The following is a 16,532-nucleotide window of genomic DNA, read 5'->3' on the forward strand; positions in this document are numbered from 1 at the left end:
AGAGCCTGCCCATCTCTGACGTGCTCACACAGCCCGGGCCACGCTGGCTTCATCTACCACACAGCAACACGGTGGGCACCTCCTGCAGCAAACTGCAGCCACGGGGTTTTAATATCTCTGTTATTTGTTTCTGTGTTAACACAGTATCTACCACCTGAAGAATCCATTACTTGGAAGAGGTTAGCAAGGCACATTTGAGCCTGTGGAAGTCCAAGTGCAGTTAACCCTGGGCCAATGGGGACGGAGGGCTCCCCTGGCCCCATGGAGGCGCCAGGGAACTCTCATGACCACCTCAGAGGGAGCTGCCTCTGCAAGGGGACAGGGACAGGAGGACGGTCTGTGTAGACTCACCTCTCACCTGCCCACAGGCCCACCAGTCACTCAACACCAGAACATGTGCACACCCAGCTGCAGGTCCAAGGCCGAGGCCTGGCTGTCCTGGTCAGGTTGCAGGGCCCGCACAGGCAGTCCTCACTGGCTGTTTGCCCCAGCCCTCCAGGCCTTCTCGGACTCCCTGACTTCTAAGGGACAACTCCTTGTTGGGTAATGGCACTTTGTGCATGTTTGAAGTTTTAGGAAGACCTTCACGTACCAGCTTGACCACCGAAGACTTGAACACTGAATCAACAAGTCACTTAGCTGCCAGTTACTGTCCAGAACTCCAGGGTTCAGTGTACACGTCACAGGAAGTAATGATGACGATGAAGGGAATGGGTTTGTCAGAGTTGGAAGCAGGGAAGCCTGGGAGGGTTAGAACTGCCAGGGTCAGTTGAGGGCCCCACCCCCCAGAACAAGGACCACGGCTGAGCCATACCTCAGGGCTCAGTTCCATGGGCTCATCCTTCTCTTCTTTCTTATTTCCTTCTAGTTCTTGAAATTTCTTGGTAAGTGTTTGAATTTCTTCTCTAGGGTGGAAGGGAAAAGACAGCTCATTGTCATCCCACTGTGCGAGATGAGATGTCTGTGACAGCAGGAAGGGCAGCCTCCTGGGGGACACGGGGCACTCAACCACCACCCCTACCACACCTAGGGGTGGTCCCCGTGTCCCCACCGCAGGATGGTACCTGCCACTTTCTGTCTTGTGCACCCATGGGGGCAGGGGCCAGGACCCCCGGACCTGGCACATGATAAGACTGTAAAAACACTGACTGTGTGGGTGACAAGTACGTAGGCATCCTTTGGAGTGTTTAATAAACAACTTGAATGGAAGGAAATACAACTTACGTCCTTGCATTTTAAAAACAAAGTAAAATCAACTCTTCACTGTGTACCTGCCCTCTCTAAGGCCAACTCTAGCCTCCTGACAAAATCTAGCCTTTTGAAAATAAACTTCTTTATTCACTCCAGTCATCTGTGTCTAATTATTTTGAGTGCTAAATATTACTGTTCAGATTTCTAATTTACTTTTTTGGGGTGTCTTTTGAGATAAAATTCATTAAAACATAATATACACTATTTTAAAGTATGCAATTAAGTGGTTTTTAGTATATTCACAATGTTGAGCAGCTACCACTCTAATTCCAGAACATTCCTATCACTCGAGAAGAAGCTGAGCGCCTATCAGCAGGTACACCCTTTTCCCTTCCCCTTAACCCCTGGCCATGCTAACCTACTTTCTGCCTGTTTCTCTCACTGTGTGAGGGTCTGGAAGCTTGTCTGTGTTGTAATGTGTGCCAGAACTTCATTGCTTTTATTCTTCCGTATGGAAATGCTTCAGATTTTTAATCTGCTTGTCAGCTGATAGACCCTGGGGCTCTTTCCACTCTTTGGGGACTGAACAATGCCACTGTGCATGCAGCCGGCCCAAGGACGCAGCTGACACCTGGCTGGCTCCTGACCACAGGTGTGGCACGGGGCACGTCCTAAGATGCCAGTGCCGGGCATGGCTGGGGTGAGGGTGCACAGGGCGTCATAAGGCCTCTGGGCACACACTGGCCTGATCGTGAAGAGCCTTAGCCCAGAGTTTGGGTTTTTACTTTGAAGGAAACAGAAAATCCCTGCAGGATGTCGAGGAGACATGCCTTCATCAAACTGGAGCTCTGTAACAACCACTCGTGAAAGCCGGGCTGGCATGTGCATGAGGTTAGGGGGCGTGTGGTCCTCAACTCAAACTTACCGCAAAGCCTCCTCTCTTGCTCTTCTCTCCTTCTCATTTTCCTTCACATTTTCTAGCTCCTTCTGCAAGTCTGCCTTTGTCTGTAGTAGCTGCTTCACTTCCAAACTGAACACACAGAACCAGAGATGTTTCAGCATTCATTAGAACAAAGGCCCACATTACACCAATCTCCAGAGCAGGAAGAGCTCTTGAAGAAATTGAAATAATGCAGTCCAGCTTCTCACTGTGACAGTGGACTGAGGAGGGGCGGAGCGTAAAGAAAGCTACTTGTTTACAGTCACACAAACAGGAGCCAACCCCAGGGAGCAGGCCATTCAGGTACGGACTGAGCACCCACTATGTGCTGTGACTGTCCAGGGGAGGGTGTACAGCGGGGAGCAAAATCTGCTGGGGGAGGCCCTCTGTCCCTATCTCATGGGAAGGCACCACCCAGCAGTCTCACAGCCGGGCTGGGCCCCATACTGAAATGGGCGCTGGAAGGGCCAGCCTCCCACCAGGCTGCAGTGCGGCCCGGGCTGAGGCCCTGAGCATGGGGTTACCCACGCCTTCCCCTGAACTGCCCCAGAGGGGCTCTGCTGCACCCCTGGGGCAGGTGGCTAAGAACCTCTGTCTGAACCTCGGGCCACTGCTTTTGTCCTGTTGGCCTAACCTGTCCAGGCCCAGTTAATCTACAACGAAGGAGAGAAAGCACCCTAAGTGTTTAGTGGAGTGCCTGTCACTACAAGGGCTCTATAAATGGGAGCTATTACCATGTCATGTGGTAACTTAAGAGATGACCAAGATGTTTATTTACCTTTCAAAATGACTAGCTTAATGTTTAAGACTAATTTTTACAATGAATCTATCAATTTGCACAGATGCACTGTTGGACTTGGACTGGAGGAGGAGGAAGAGGTGGAGTGTGAAGGGATTTTCCTTCTCCCTTAAACAGAGGCAGCAGAGAACTTAGGCCAGGAGTCAGCTAGGGAGACCCTCTCAGACCCAGCTGTGCACACTGATCACCAGGGGGTCTCATTAGAGTCAGAGTCGGATCAGGAGGTCTGGGGCGGCCATGGTTCTGCATTTCTAGCCAGCCCCCAGGCCACACACTGAGAGGCGAACATTGTCTTGGATACGGTGGCTCTGCCAGCGGCAGCGGGAGCAGAACATGGTTGCAGCTGAAGCAGGTGGCAGGTCAGAGCCCTAGGACACGAAGAGTGCACCAGAGGCAGAATCTTGACATTTTTGCCTTTCAAACTCAGGGTCACGTTGACGATAGCATTTATGTCTTACCGGGTAAATGGACTAGACATTATAAACATATTACTAGATCTTTAAACCACTCTGCATAAGATCTAATTCATGGCCTGTCCATTTCACATAAGTCAACAGAAGTAAATTCTTCTCTAAAAAAGAATTTGGAAAGCCCTCTGGAATTCCATGTGAAGAGATTTAAAATGGCACCCCTTTTCAAGGACCTAATACAGCCAATTAATGTCTTCTTTTTACCACTAAATCTGCCTTTAGTTCACAAGCAGAATATAAGTTTTAGAATCATATGAAACTATTTATGCGATGACTAGTCAGAACTGAGCATTCTTCCTAAATTCACAACAGTGTGACTACAGCCACAGTGCCAAGGCCGCGCCCAGTAGGCAGAAGGGTGCGGTTGCACCCGACCACGTACTCTCTCTCCTGCAGCTGCGCCTGGAGGGCGCTCCGCTCGGCCCTCAGGTTCCTCACAGCCCCCCGCAAGCGTTCGCTCTCCCTCTGGTGGTCCAACCTCGGCTGCCTGTCCACCGCAGAGCTGGACGCAGATTGAGCTGGTGGGCTCGACATGACCACTTCTGAAGTGTGTGATTTTTGCCTTTCCACCAAACTGATCTGGAGGCAACACAAATGTTTGATAGACATTATTTCTTATTTTACATTCCAGCCAGGAAACCCAGAGATGAGACTGAGACCCAAGGGGAACCTTGTCTCCAACCAAAGTGGAGTGCGGCCCGAGAAACGTAGGGTCCTCCATTCGCCATGAGGCTGTGGGTGGTGGCTGTGTGCCCCAGCCAGCGTTCCTCCCTCCAGGCAGAGCGGGAGGAGTGGCCCAGGCCGCTTCAGGGCACCAAGGCGCCACCTCTAAGAGCAGAGGCCTGGGCCGGGGGGCTCCTGAGATCCTCCTGTGCTCATCTACCTGCTTATTTCCCTGGAATTTCTGGGATCTTCAACCGCCCTGCTTTCAATCTAAAATGAGGATCCCGGTTTGCCAGCTAAGCAGTACCAAGCGCCTTCAGATTCCCACCGCTAGCTGCACCTCTCCCAGCCTGGGATGGGACCGCCCACGGGGCCTCTGAGCTACCCCCGTGGCTTTCCTTCCCAACAAGCTTCGTTTAAAGTACCAGCAACATGTAAGAGCTTCTTCAGTTTTCTGCTCTGTAAATATGTGTTCCCCTCTAGGCTGACTCTGCTCAGCCAAACTGTGTGACTCAGTCCCTCAGATCCAAGTCCCACAGAGCCAGGCTCACTACCAGTGGGCAAATTCATACAGGGGTATAAGGGGAGGCTAATTTCCCAAGTTTGCTAGCTGGCAAAGAGTTTCCTGCAAATTCAAACATTATTTAAGTCGTGAGAAGCACCCCCTTGTGAGTGCTGGCAGTGAAAGATGTCTGTATGCATCAGGCTGGATGTCTGGAAGGTTCTAAGGCCACAAGCACCCACCTGAGGCTCCACATCAAAGCCCACACCACGTGTTGTGTGATCACAGCTTTGCCTCAGGGACCCAAGGGGTGGGAGGTCGTGCCCTGTAGGCCGGAACTGTGGGGGGTCTGCTTCTGCAGTGCGCCCTGTTCCCCTGTCCTCTGGGTCCTGTCTCCCATGTTGCAAAATACCCAGCTACTCTTCATGCACCAGCAGGTCCTAAAGCATAGAAGGTGAGTTGAGAGGCGCACCACTCACTTTTTCCAGCTCTGCGATCCGTCTAAGCAGCCGGGGCTTACTCCACTCCATGTAACCTAACGGAAGCAACAGGTTTGTAAAGACTCACTTCATACAACCGCCTGATGGGCCCCTTCAGCCCAGACCACTGTCTCAAGCAAGGCCTGATAGCTTCCTCTTCCAGAGGTGGGCACGACTTGTGGAACCACCAGCAAAGCCAAAGACCCACACCCGGCAGATCCCTGCAACCACGGGCGCCTCTCCTGGAAGGGCTCTCTGTCCCTCTCGCTGTCATGATGGATGCCGGTGGCTCTGGTCTTAGGGTGACACTCCTTCCTGATTCAACCCCAGTTGGACATTGGCCCCATCAATCCACCCAGTGGTCCTTCTCAAGGTCACCACTGACGCCCTCTGCCATCTCAAAGCTCAGTTCTTAGCTCCTGCGCTCCCGGGCCCCCAGCACACCGGCCTGCCCTCCTCCTTCCGACCTTCCTCCACCGGACTTTCAGGACACCAGCACGCTTACCAGCCCCTCCTGACGGCCCTGCTGGCTTGCCCTCTCCTCACCCCCTGGGAACACCACTGGGTCAGGGCACACGCCTGGCCCTTCCTCTTCTCTACCCACTCACTAGATGCCCTGGACCTCAGTGGGCACCTGTTGGCCAGGTCTAGTGCTCCCACTAAGCCCTCTACCCTGAACTCACCTGTCCTTGAGCTGCACTGGGATGTCCAGGGCACACCACAGAATGACGGTCCCCTCCCCCACCCTGTTCCTCTCCTCACTGTCCACACTGCAGTGAACATGGGAACATCTGTCAGGGGCTCAGCCCAAAGCCTGGGACCCTGATGCCTGCCTTGCTGGCTTGTGCTGTGCACATGGCTGTCTCTCCCCCAGACCTGTGCTCAGCTGTCGCTGCCTCAGTGGGGCCTTCCCCAGTGACCTACATGCAGGTGTACCCCACGGGCCAGCCTCCCACCTCCCTCTTTGCTCTGCCCACAGCACCATCTGCACTTGACCCATGTTTGACCTGAGGGCCTCCCCCTCCCTGCTAGGCTGTGACCTCCCCAGGGGGCGTCTGTGTGCTCCTGCTCGCTGCTCCTCTCCAGTCCCCGGCACATAGCAGGTGCTCACTGCACACGCAGTGCATCTTGGGGAGCATGGCCCAGCACTGTGCATCTGCATTTGCAGCAGATGAAACAGGGCCTGGAGGGCTGGAGGGGGGAAGGGCCATGACTCTCTTGCGGCCACCGCCCAGCATCTTCCCTCAGAGAGCAAGAGCTGTGCCCTCTGCACGTGTCCTCTCCACGGGTAGCTCTCAGGAAGATACCCTTGATCCTGGAGGCAGTGGGGGAGTTGCTCAGCACATGGTCCAGGTCCTCCTTCAGGCTCTGGTTCTCCTCCGTGAGCTCCTGAACGCTACGCGACAGGCTCAGGAGGGCGCTGCTCACTTTTTTCTGACTTTTGAGGCCCATTTTCTTCTCCGCTGGAGGCCTGGGAACAAGGAGACTGAGCGGTGAGGTTTGGTCTCTAACCCGGGCTAACAGCTGCCTCTACTGAGGTGCAGGCACTGATGGCCTGGGTGCTGCCCGCACCTCAGCACGCTATGTGCAGCTAGGAGGAAACACTAACTCTGAACTCCAAGTAAGCCAACTGCTGTCCTCAAATAGAACTCCATTCCTCTCACTAGTAAACCTGTATAACAAAACATCATATTCGATTATTAGGGATGTTTTAAATGGTATCACAACCATCTGTGGGAACATGCTTCCTCTCCTGTTACAGCAGCACCTGTGTAAGAGGGTGCTTGGCTCTCATCCCCCCACCCCTAACCTACAGTCCATCCTCAGAACTCAGATTTGCATTTGCAAATTCGCCTTCTTTCTGAAGTTCACGTGCATCCCCCCTCCATTGGTGCTGAGCACAGGCAGCGTGCTCCCAGCAGGGTGTGACCAGGCCCAGCCTGCCGGCCTGTCTCCACTCTATTTCTCAACAGGGTCATTTTCCATTTAGTCTGTACTCTTCAAGTCAGGTGATTTCCCTGTTCACAACGGGGCCCTTCAGCACAGACCTGAGGTTCCATCCAGGCCTCCTCACTGCGAGGCTGGGAAGCCCTGTGTCAGACACGCCTTCACCAGGCATGAGTCACCCAGCTGTTGGTCGTGAGCTCAGTGTCAGTGAGTCAACAATGTATACTAAATAAGGTGTCTTTAAACAGAAACACATGTGAAAACAGGTCGTATGTTGAACAGCTGATAAAAACATTGTGCCCAGAGGCTAGCAGGAACCTAACTCTGGGATTCCCCTGGGAGCAATGGTTTAATATTTACCAATTCAGTGTCTGCAGAGACTATAGAACATAACTGCTGTGAAAATTGGGAACCAACTACAATTACTGGCTGGCCCTTTACAGAACAAGTTGGCCAACTTTGGGGGAACAGGAAAAGGGAAAACATGCCTTGCACAAGTGCAGAGAGATAAGACCTTGATGTCTCTCCCAACAAACTTATTTGGGAAAATGGACTTGTATTAAATGTTTTCCTAGTAAGGAAGATCTGCTTCGTGAAACAGTGTTTTCTAATTGTAAGCCGGAAACTCTAGAGTAGTGTGAACAACTAACGCATGGGGCATGAACACGCTGTTAGCAGTCAGCCGCGAAATTATGTGGGCACATCCGTAACCATCCTGGATGGAAACATACCCACTCTAACCGCTGGCAAACAGGCGTGGGTGCTGGCGCCGCTCCACTGAGGGTAGTGTGCACAGCTTGCTCGTGGTGACTATGCTACTTTTAGAGCAGTTAATGTGAAGACAGCATGCACCACAGCTCCCAAGATTATCATACCTCTTTACTGTAGTTTCAGAACTTGCCAAGAGAGTCTGCAGCCTATGAATCTGTAAATTAAAATGCATGAAAATACAAAATGAGCATCAAGGCCTTCCTCTGAGAAACTGCCACCAGGTCCCCACTATCTTCCCAGTGGCGGGAGGGAGGCACCGAGTTGCTGCAATTCTCCTTCAAGTCAAGATGACTTAGGAAAGCTGGACCCCCGCCTCGTGTGCCAGGCTCTCGCCCCTTCTGTGCTCTCTGACCCCGCACCACGTACCTCCTCATAGTAGGTCTCCATGGCAATCCTCATCTCCTCCAGGTTAGTGGTCTTCATATCGGTCTGCAGTTTGCTAAAAACCCAAGTTCAGGGTTAACACGGCAGAGCCAGCATTCCCAGGGCAGAACCAGAAGCAAGCGTTTCCCCGGACATCAGAGAAGAGCTTGGAAGAGAACCAGGAAGGGAAGGGGAAGCCGGAGTTGGCCCTCAGCTGGCCTTGCCCCAGGCTTATATTGAGAACTCTGCACACCCACAGGAGCCCTTGTGTGTGGGGTCAGCCACTTTCCATGGTGAGGAACAGACGTCCTAAAGACACTCTTTATAAAGAAGAGACTGTCTCTAAAAAACTGGAGTAATTGTGAAGGAGACCCCAGGGCAGGAGGACAAACTGTCTTTGGGGGAAGGTGGGAGGGTAAGTTTTATACAGGAAAGATTCATTTTTTCCTTGTACCATCAGGATAATTCTCAACATATAACAGACTTCAGATAAATGGCTCTAGCAGAGAAATGAAAGTCAAGTTGCAGAGTTCAGGATTCTGAAACACAGAAGATATCAGCAAATAATAAAATTTTTTCAGTTGACAATTTCAGCAAGAAACAAAAAAGGAAGTTACATAAAGAGGAGACAAGGGGCAACAGAAGGAGGACCTCACATTTCCCTAAATAAACCCAAACGCAGTGAGGAAACACCAGAAAGAAATGTGCGGCCGCTCCAGGAGCAGCTGTGGGACAGTGGCTGGCAGAGTGAGGTGTGCGGAGAGATGCCCCAGCCAAGGCCCCAGGCCCATGCTGGCGATGCAGCGCACTCACACAGGACCAAGGAGGGGAAGCATTTCTTAAGTGTAGCAGGAACAAGAAAAGAGGAAAAGGAAATACTGTCCCTTGGTGAGAGGGAGCCACTGTTTACTTTCATTCTTTTAGTAGAAAGAGGAAGCTGGGCCAGGGGCCGGGGACAGAGGAGGTGGGGACTAGCGCTACAGCTGGGACAGTGTAAACACTGAGGCTGAAAGCAGACAGGATGAGTGGGCTTGTTGGCTGGGAGGGCCCGCAGGCCACCGGTGGTGTCCCCGTACCTGATGGTGTTGTCCTTCTCCTTGCACTGCTGCTCCAGCTTGAGGATCCTCTGCTTTAGCCCGCTGACGACCTGGCAAGAGAAGAGGGGCATAGCGGATGGGCCACCACCGACCAGGGCTGGCCCTCCCTCCCTCTGCAGGCACAGACGGTCCATCCTGGCTGGGCTGGTGGCCCTGCCCGCTGAGCCGGCAGCACCCGCCATCCTTCTGTCGGGGTTCTTCACCCAGCAGTCCCCTCTCTAACCCTGGCTTCCCTTCTTGGCTACAGGCACAGGGGAGAGTGGACAGGACACTATCTGCCCTCGGGGTGCATGGTGGAGAGGCCCAGGGCACACAGCCTCCCCCTTGGCCACACTCCGCGCTCAGGAGATGCTTCACCAGCCAGTTTCGAGGAAGCCACTACAAGCACTACACACAGGAGCTGCCGTCTTACCAGCCCCAGGACAAAGCAGACCACGGGTTCCCGCAGGATGCTCGGAGGCTGGGGGGCCTGCCTCACTCTGGGCCGTGCCTTATGCTCCAGAGAACATTCCTTGCTTTCTTTTTGAATAGCCAAACACCTTTTAAATTGGATTTTAAGGTGATTTTAAGTTACATTAGTAATAAATGAATATATTTTCTTGTGGAAAAAAAAATTAAAGCATTACAGATGAAACTATACCCTTTGACCTTACCCCCTTGGCCAAGTGTTATTAACTGCATGTGCACGGTGCAGGCCTATCACATGCATGTGCGTCTGTGTGTTTGCTGAAACCGTGGCCCTCTGCTGCTCCCAAGAACGTGCTCCTCCCACACTTCTCACCAGCACCTGCCCCTCTCCCTCAGCAGCTGCCAGGGTGGTCAGTTCCTCCAGGGCCCACAGAGCCTCCTGATCTTTGCAGTGTGAGCAGACATAGTCTATCTACCCACGCTGCCACTGGCAGGGATTAAAGTGGTAACAAGTTTTCGCCATTATAGACAGTCCTCCGACAGAAACCCTTGGCCAGGATCCCCCTTGTGTGTGCATGCACGTTTCCTGAGCAGAGAGGGAAAGCAGAAATGTTCGGTCCCAGGACACGGCCACTCTGAAGGGCGAGTGGCAATGGGTATCAAACTGACAACCGCACCTGCCCTGTGATCCAGAATTTCCACTTTGCATCAACTCTAACAACAAAAACCAGCATCAGAACAAAAACACAAAGAACCCTTTCTCTATAAAAACACCCACTCTGCAGATTCCACATCCTCACCCAAGTTAAACATGTAGACATTTCTAAACGTAGCTGTACTGTTTTATATTCCTAAAAATCTTTTATTCCAAAGATGTGTTGATGTGGTAGTATTCCAATTCGAATGGCTGTTCCTCAGTTTCCCTCCCCACAAATTGGGCACCTATAAATATCCTGTGTGTGCAGAAAGATTTCCATACGATTTTTTCTTTAGACACAATCCTAAAAAAGCAGTATTAGGCACACAGAGGCATGATATTACAGACCACTGCTTTCACTCCATCACAGCCACTTAAAGGCAGTATCTGAGTTCTGAGCACACTGGTATTTTCTCAGTTCAGCCGATACTTGTTTTGATTGTGTTGATTTTACTACTTTAGGGTGTGGGGTTTCCCTCACAGCAGTTTAGGATGACATCCTCACTATTTACTGCAGGTGACTTGAGGGGACAAGCCCCAGCCTGGCCTTCACAGTGCTTGTGGCCAGTCATCAGGAACTCAGTTTGGTTCAATCTCTTGACCTCAGTTTCCTGATTGTAAAAATGGGGATTGAAGTCCCTATTACAACAACATCACATGAGATTATGCACTTGAGCAAACTGCACAGCTATACAACGTTTAAGGGTTGCTATTATCCGACAACTACTTTCCACAAGAGGGGAACATGGTTTGTCCTCAAAGCCCTGGGGTACTCGCTTTGTGCTGCCCTCCCCCCATTACAGTGACCCAGGTTCCATCGTGGTCTTATGGGGCTTTATTATCAGTACTATGTTATTATCAAACCCATTAATCACATCACTGGTGCTATTATATTCTGTGTTTAATAATCTCAAAATTGTTTCCCTCCCAGTTCCCTTTTAGCATTTCACACCTACTTCCTTGACTCACATGAGGTTTACTGTGATACATATTTCTCCAACTGCTGCAGTTTATTTCCACAGCATGGCTCCATTTTCCATCATGTTGCTTCACTCACTCTGTTACGTGGATGTGTCTGTATTTGAAGGTCTTTATTCTATGCCTGCTCTGTTTTCAGTCGGCATCACTTGTTAAGCATGATGTGTTCTCTAGGTGTGGCGGGAAGTCCCCAGGAACCTGTCATCTGCAGCATGTCTTCTGCGTGTGGTAATCCCTCAGCCTCCCTCCCATGGCCCTAGCGGCCCGCGGGAGCATCGTCATCCCCGCGGCCCCACGGAACCCGGCTAGCGGAGGTTCCAAGCCCTTCCCATCTAACTGCCACTCCTCCTGCACCAGTGCTCTGGCGTGAGGCACCCGGGCCATGGGCTGTCGCTAAGCAGTGGGAAGGCTGGCTGCCTTTGGGGGTTATACTCACCCAGCCAGAATTGGGCCTCTTCTCCGCCAGAGTGCGAACGAATTCTGGGCCCTGTGGTGAGCAGATGGGGAGGTGAAGACAGTGTGGGGCCAGGCGGCCCCGCTCATCTGAGCAGTGGGGCAGCATGTGCTGTGGGCGGGACTTACCCGGGGGGCATCCAACAGCTGCTCGATCTGCCGGTCCTTCCGGCTGTTTTCCTCTTCTAAGCGCCGGAGCTTCGTCCTCATCAGGTCCACGTCGCCTTTCTGTGCGTGGAGTGACTGGAGGAAGAGGGGCCACACAATGCCGTGCACATACGGAATGCACACACAAACACCCAGGAGAAACATGGCATCGGGGAAGAATTTTAAAGCCGCCTGGTTCCCAGCCAGGGCACAGTGTGTGGTCCGGGGTGCAGGCTGTCTGGATGCCACAGCACTGAAGGGCACTCTGGCATTTAGTGGGTAGGGACCAGGGCAGATGCCCTGTGAGGTGCAGGACCACCCCACGCAATGAAGAGCTCACCCCCCAAATGCCAGCAGTGCCCCCACACAGAAGCACCGCTCTGCATGGCAACACGGTCAGTGACCCACGTCACACGGCCTCTCCCAGGTCCACACGAGGAAGCCCATTTTTGTCATACCACACATCACAAAGTTCGTTACAGCTAAAATTCTTATCCTCAACTGAGGCCCAGCTGGCCTGCACGGTGTCTGCCAAACGTTTATGGATGGATGAGTTTTTTAGCAATCGGTGGTGAACTGAGAAGAAGAAGACTGTGCTGTCCATTTTCCACAAAACTAAGTTTATTCGACTTCTATACCTATCCTGTGTTTTGAAATTAAATCCTTCCTGCTGTCTGGGGTAAGACAGGCCTTTCATGAGAGGCAGTGGCAGGGTATGTTTGACTTCTGTCTCCCACATCTTCACTCTTCTTCATCTGTGAAGCCCCACGGCCCGAGAGGCGTGAGGCCTCGCCAGCACTCCCCCACTGGGGCCGGGGGAGCCAGCCCCATCGTCAGCACCTCCGAAGGGGCCAGTCATCTCAGAACCGTCCTTCCCCTTTCAAAGGACTCCTGGTGCTCAGAGGAGGCAGGTCCGACCACAACTAGCTGCTACCATCACTAGAAAGAGAATTCCAAGTGTGTCCCTCTGAGGAAGGCCTGGCATGTGAGCCGCATGGCCGCAGTGGCAAGGCTGCCAGTATGGCCATGGGGCAGGGACGCCCGGCTCTCAATGTGTGTTTAGGGAACAGGCCAGTCAATGTAGTCCTTGGGAAAGATAAGAAGCTACAGTGGGAATTCTGCTTCCAAAACCACGGAGTCCACTCACTTTTCCCTTCTTACAGTTTCTCCTGCTTACAGCAGCTAAAACCTTGGACACTGTAGTGAAACAAACATGAGGAGACTCAGCAAGGTGGAGAGGAGGAGGCAGGCTAGCTAGGGGCCTCTGGACCCAAGGAGCTGGGCTGCGCCCCCCACCTTCTGTCTTGCCAGGGTGCTGGAGGGGCCCACGTCCATGCCTGCACAAGTCAATGGCACCAACAGGCCTCTGCACTCCAGCAGGAAGGGGCAGTGGGGCAGGCAGACAACTTACAGGCAGTAACCGCACCACGCAGGCAAACACCCAGCCCTGCCAGCGAAGGCTGAAAGGCTGAGTGGGGAGCCCAGCTCACCACCCTGCCAGGCTGTAGCCAGGCGTCCTTGGGGTGGCGGGGTGAGGGCATTGTCAGAGGCCAACTGGAGGGTTGGGACTTTTACTGTCCAGTGGTAATGAGGCCACACACACAAAATAAAATGGGAGAGTCAAATCCTAACACATTGATAATTATATTAAATGTAAACAATCTAAACAAACCAATTAGAAGACAGAGATTTCCAAAGTATATTTAAAAAAAGAACCCACAGGGCCCAGCCATATGCTGCCCTTAGGAAACTTACTTAAACATGATGAGACAGGGGGGTGAGAAGCAAAAGGGTGGGGAAAGAGATTCCATCAAACCACAAATCAAAAGCAGAAGTGACTGTTAGTATCAGATAAAGCAGACTTCAGAGAAGAGACAATGGCCAGAACAGAGAGGGATGCTGCGTAATGGCTGTAAGGGTCAGCCCACCAAGGAGACAGCGATCCTCAGTGTGCATCCGCCAAACAACAGCTGTAAAACATGTGAGGCCAAACTGATGAGAATGAAAGGGGAAACTGACAGATCCACGATTAGAGCCACAGACGTCATCACCCTTCCCTCAGCAACTGAGAGAACAGCCAGGCAGAGAATCAGCCAGGCTACAAAAGAACTCGTGTTCAGCCAGCAGAGTCTGCCTGTCATTCACCGAACACTGCACCCAAGGGCAGGAGGCCTGTTCCTTCCACATCCTGGGCCATAAAGCAAACTTTAACAAATTTAAAAGAAATGAAATTATACAGTGTGCGCTCTACGGTCACAGTGGGGTCAAATGAGAAGCCAATGACAAAAATAACAAGACAAGCTTTAAACTCTTAGAAAGTAAGCAACACAATTTCAAATCATCACACGTCAAGGAGTCTTAAGGGCAGGAACTCGTCAGAAAGGTACAGTGCATCACAGTGAGCAGGATGCAGCTAACACGGTAGGGGGAGGCTGGAGGGGTGCACGCAGCAGCTGGGCCAAGCTCGGGACAGTGTGGGTGAATGGAAACATGTCTCAGAGGTCACGTATGGCATGATTCCATTTACACAACACTACCAGGAAGCCAGAACGCAAGACATGGAGAGAAAAGTCGGTGGTTGCCAGGGGTGAGGGACTGTGCTGGGGAGGGAGGTGATGTGACTGTCAGCAGGAGGAGGGTCTCAGATGGAGGGGCAGCTCTGTGTTTTGAGGGTGGTGGTGGTTTCGCAAAGCTACACGTCATAACATGGCCCAGTACCACACATGCATGTGTCCTGGCTTTGATGTGCTATAGCTGCGTAAGATGTAACTGTCAGCGGGACTGGGTGAAGGGACAAGGTGCCTCTCTGTACTATCTCTGTAACTTCCTGAGAATCTATAATTATTTCAAAATGAGTTTTTAACAAATGGTTCACACTTACTGGCCTCTTACTGTGTGCCAGGCACTGCACTGTATTAAAGCACTCTCATGTATTGTTTTATTGAACCATCTCACAACCCTATGAAATTGTACTACCATTAACCCCATTTTTCAATAGGAAACTGAGGTATCACTTGCCTGAGAAAAACTACTCTGATGCTTAAGATTCCAGAGAAACAGAGTATTGAAAATAAAAATCTCTGCATTCAGAAGCCCAGACTGATTTTATCCAGAAACAAATGAGGCTGAGTCTGCATAAAGTCACTATAATTTTACCCAGATACCCATCACTAGGCCCAAAAGATCCCCCCAGGAGAGCTATCGTGGCTCTCATTCACTTGCAGGGGTGCTCCTAGTTCATTCTGTACTGTCTCCCAAAAAACAAGAATTCCCTTTCCAATATCCCTGGTACACAGTCACCCGACATCTGCTTCACATCTCTGAGGCAGGGAGGATGCTGGCTCATCAGGCTGCACTTTGCTGCCGGACATGGGTGGGCATTCTTCTGATTCTCCCTGAACTAAGCATCCTCTCTAGACCACAGGGGAGCACCCTGTGCTGCACACAGGGGCCTGAAGCAGGTGCTCCTAGTCTTCTCCTGTGCTCCTCAGGCTAGGTGGCTTCCAGACAGACTCCTCGCCATGCTCCAGGCATTCTGGCTGCCAACACCCTGCTTGAACCTCTGGTGCCCACAATCTCCCAGGTGCAGCTCCACTGGTGGGGACAGCGGGTCTACAGATAGACTAATACGGAAGGGAATGAACAGCGGTCATTCCTCCAGGGGTGGACTATGTGCAGACACTGAGGACTGGTGTGATCACCGAGGTGATGGAAGGGAGATGAGGATGAGGATGATTTATTTCAATGCAATTCATACTTCAGGGAAGGGAGACAGCATGGTTTGGTAAAGATGACCTTGGGAGGCAGATGACCTTGATGGAAATCCCAGTTCTGTTGCTGGTTAATTTCAGATAGACTACTAACCTGAGTCTCAAGGCCATCACCAGATCATGGTAGAAAGCTGTCTCACATAGTCCCTGCAGTGATCAGCTGAGGTCAGGTGTGAATGGCTCGTTAACACTGAAGAACTACACAAATGGGAGGCTACTGATAGTGACACCGGATGACCTTGCATGATGCTGAGTCTCAGGGCACAAAGGGACTCTGAAGCCCATCTGGTCCCTCCCCATTACTCCCTACCATGCAGGAGAAGCAGAGCAGAGGGACTCCAAACTGTCGAGGACTCCTGTACAGGTGGTGCCGGGCGTTTTGTAAACCAGGGTCCCTGGTTCCCAAGGTGCTGGCCAGGGCGATGCTCAGGGGTCCCTCTAGAGCACATGTTCTTTCCGCACAGAGACATCCCACAGACACACTGGGGCACCCACTCTTATAGAAGGGCTTTCGCTGTTTGACATCAGCAAAGGACAGGTAGAAACACTACCTTTTTCAACTCAATGATCTCGTCATACATGTCTTCTTTCTCTCTGTAGATGGGGGTCCCAGGGACATGACCTGGAGGGGACACAAAGCACTTATAAGATTACCTAAAAAGTAGAATTATTCTTGGCTATGCCTTAAGGAAAATCTGGAAGGTAATAAAATTACCTTTTTTTAAAAAAAATAAGGACACTAGAAAAGAAGAACAAAGCTATTGCAATGGTTTTAGCCTGATCATGACACTTCCCTCAAAAGGAGACGTAGGAAGATGAGGGGGAACTAAACCACATGAACACGGGACTTAATATGG

The 16,532-nt window shown here is 51.7% G+C and overlaps 1 protein-coding gene across 1 annotated transcript in view; it reads right to left on the reverse strand.

Moving 5' to 3' along the window:
• IQCE (IQ motif containing E) overlaps positions 1-16,532 on the reverse strand; it is a 45,007-nt gene that overhangs the window by 17,536 nt on the left and 10,939 nt on the right. Inside the window, 11 exon segments of the mRNA XM_073214949.1 lie at positions 815-905; positions 2,117-2,221; positions 3,783-3,979; positions 5,045-5,100; positions 6,352-6,515; positions 7,867-7,916; positions 8,129-8,201; positions 9,202-9,272; positions 11,742-11,792; positions 11,888-12,001; positions 16,227-16,297. Coding sequence (XP_073071050.1) covers positions 815-905; positions 2,117-2,221; positions 3,783-3,979; positions 5,045-5,100; positions 6,352-6,515; positions 7,867-7,916; positions 8,129-8,201; positions 9,202-9,272; positions 11,742-11,792; positions 11,888-12,001; positions 16,227-16,297 — 1,043 coding nt within the window.

The sequence above is a fragment of the Manis javanica genome, chromosome 10, assembly GCF_040802235.1.
Source record: "Manis javanica isolate MJ-LG chromosome 10, MJ_LKY, whole genome shotgun sequence".
Lineage (NCBI taxonomy): Eukaryota > Metazoa > Chordata > Mammalia > Pholidota > Manidae > Manis > Manis javanica.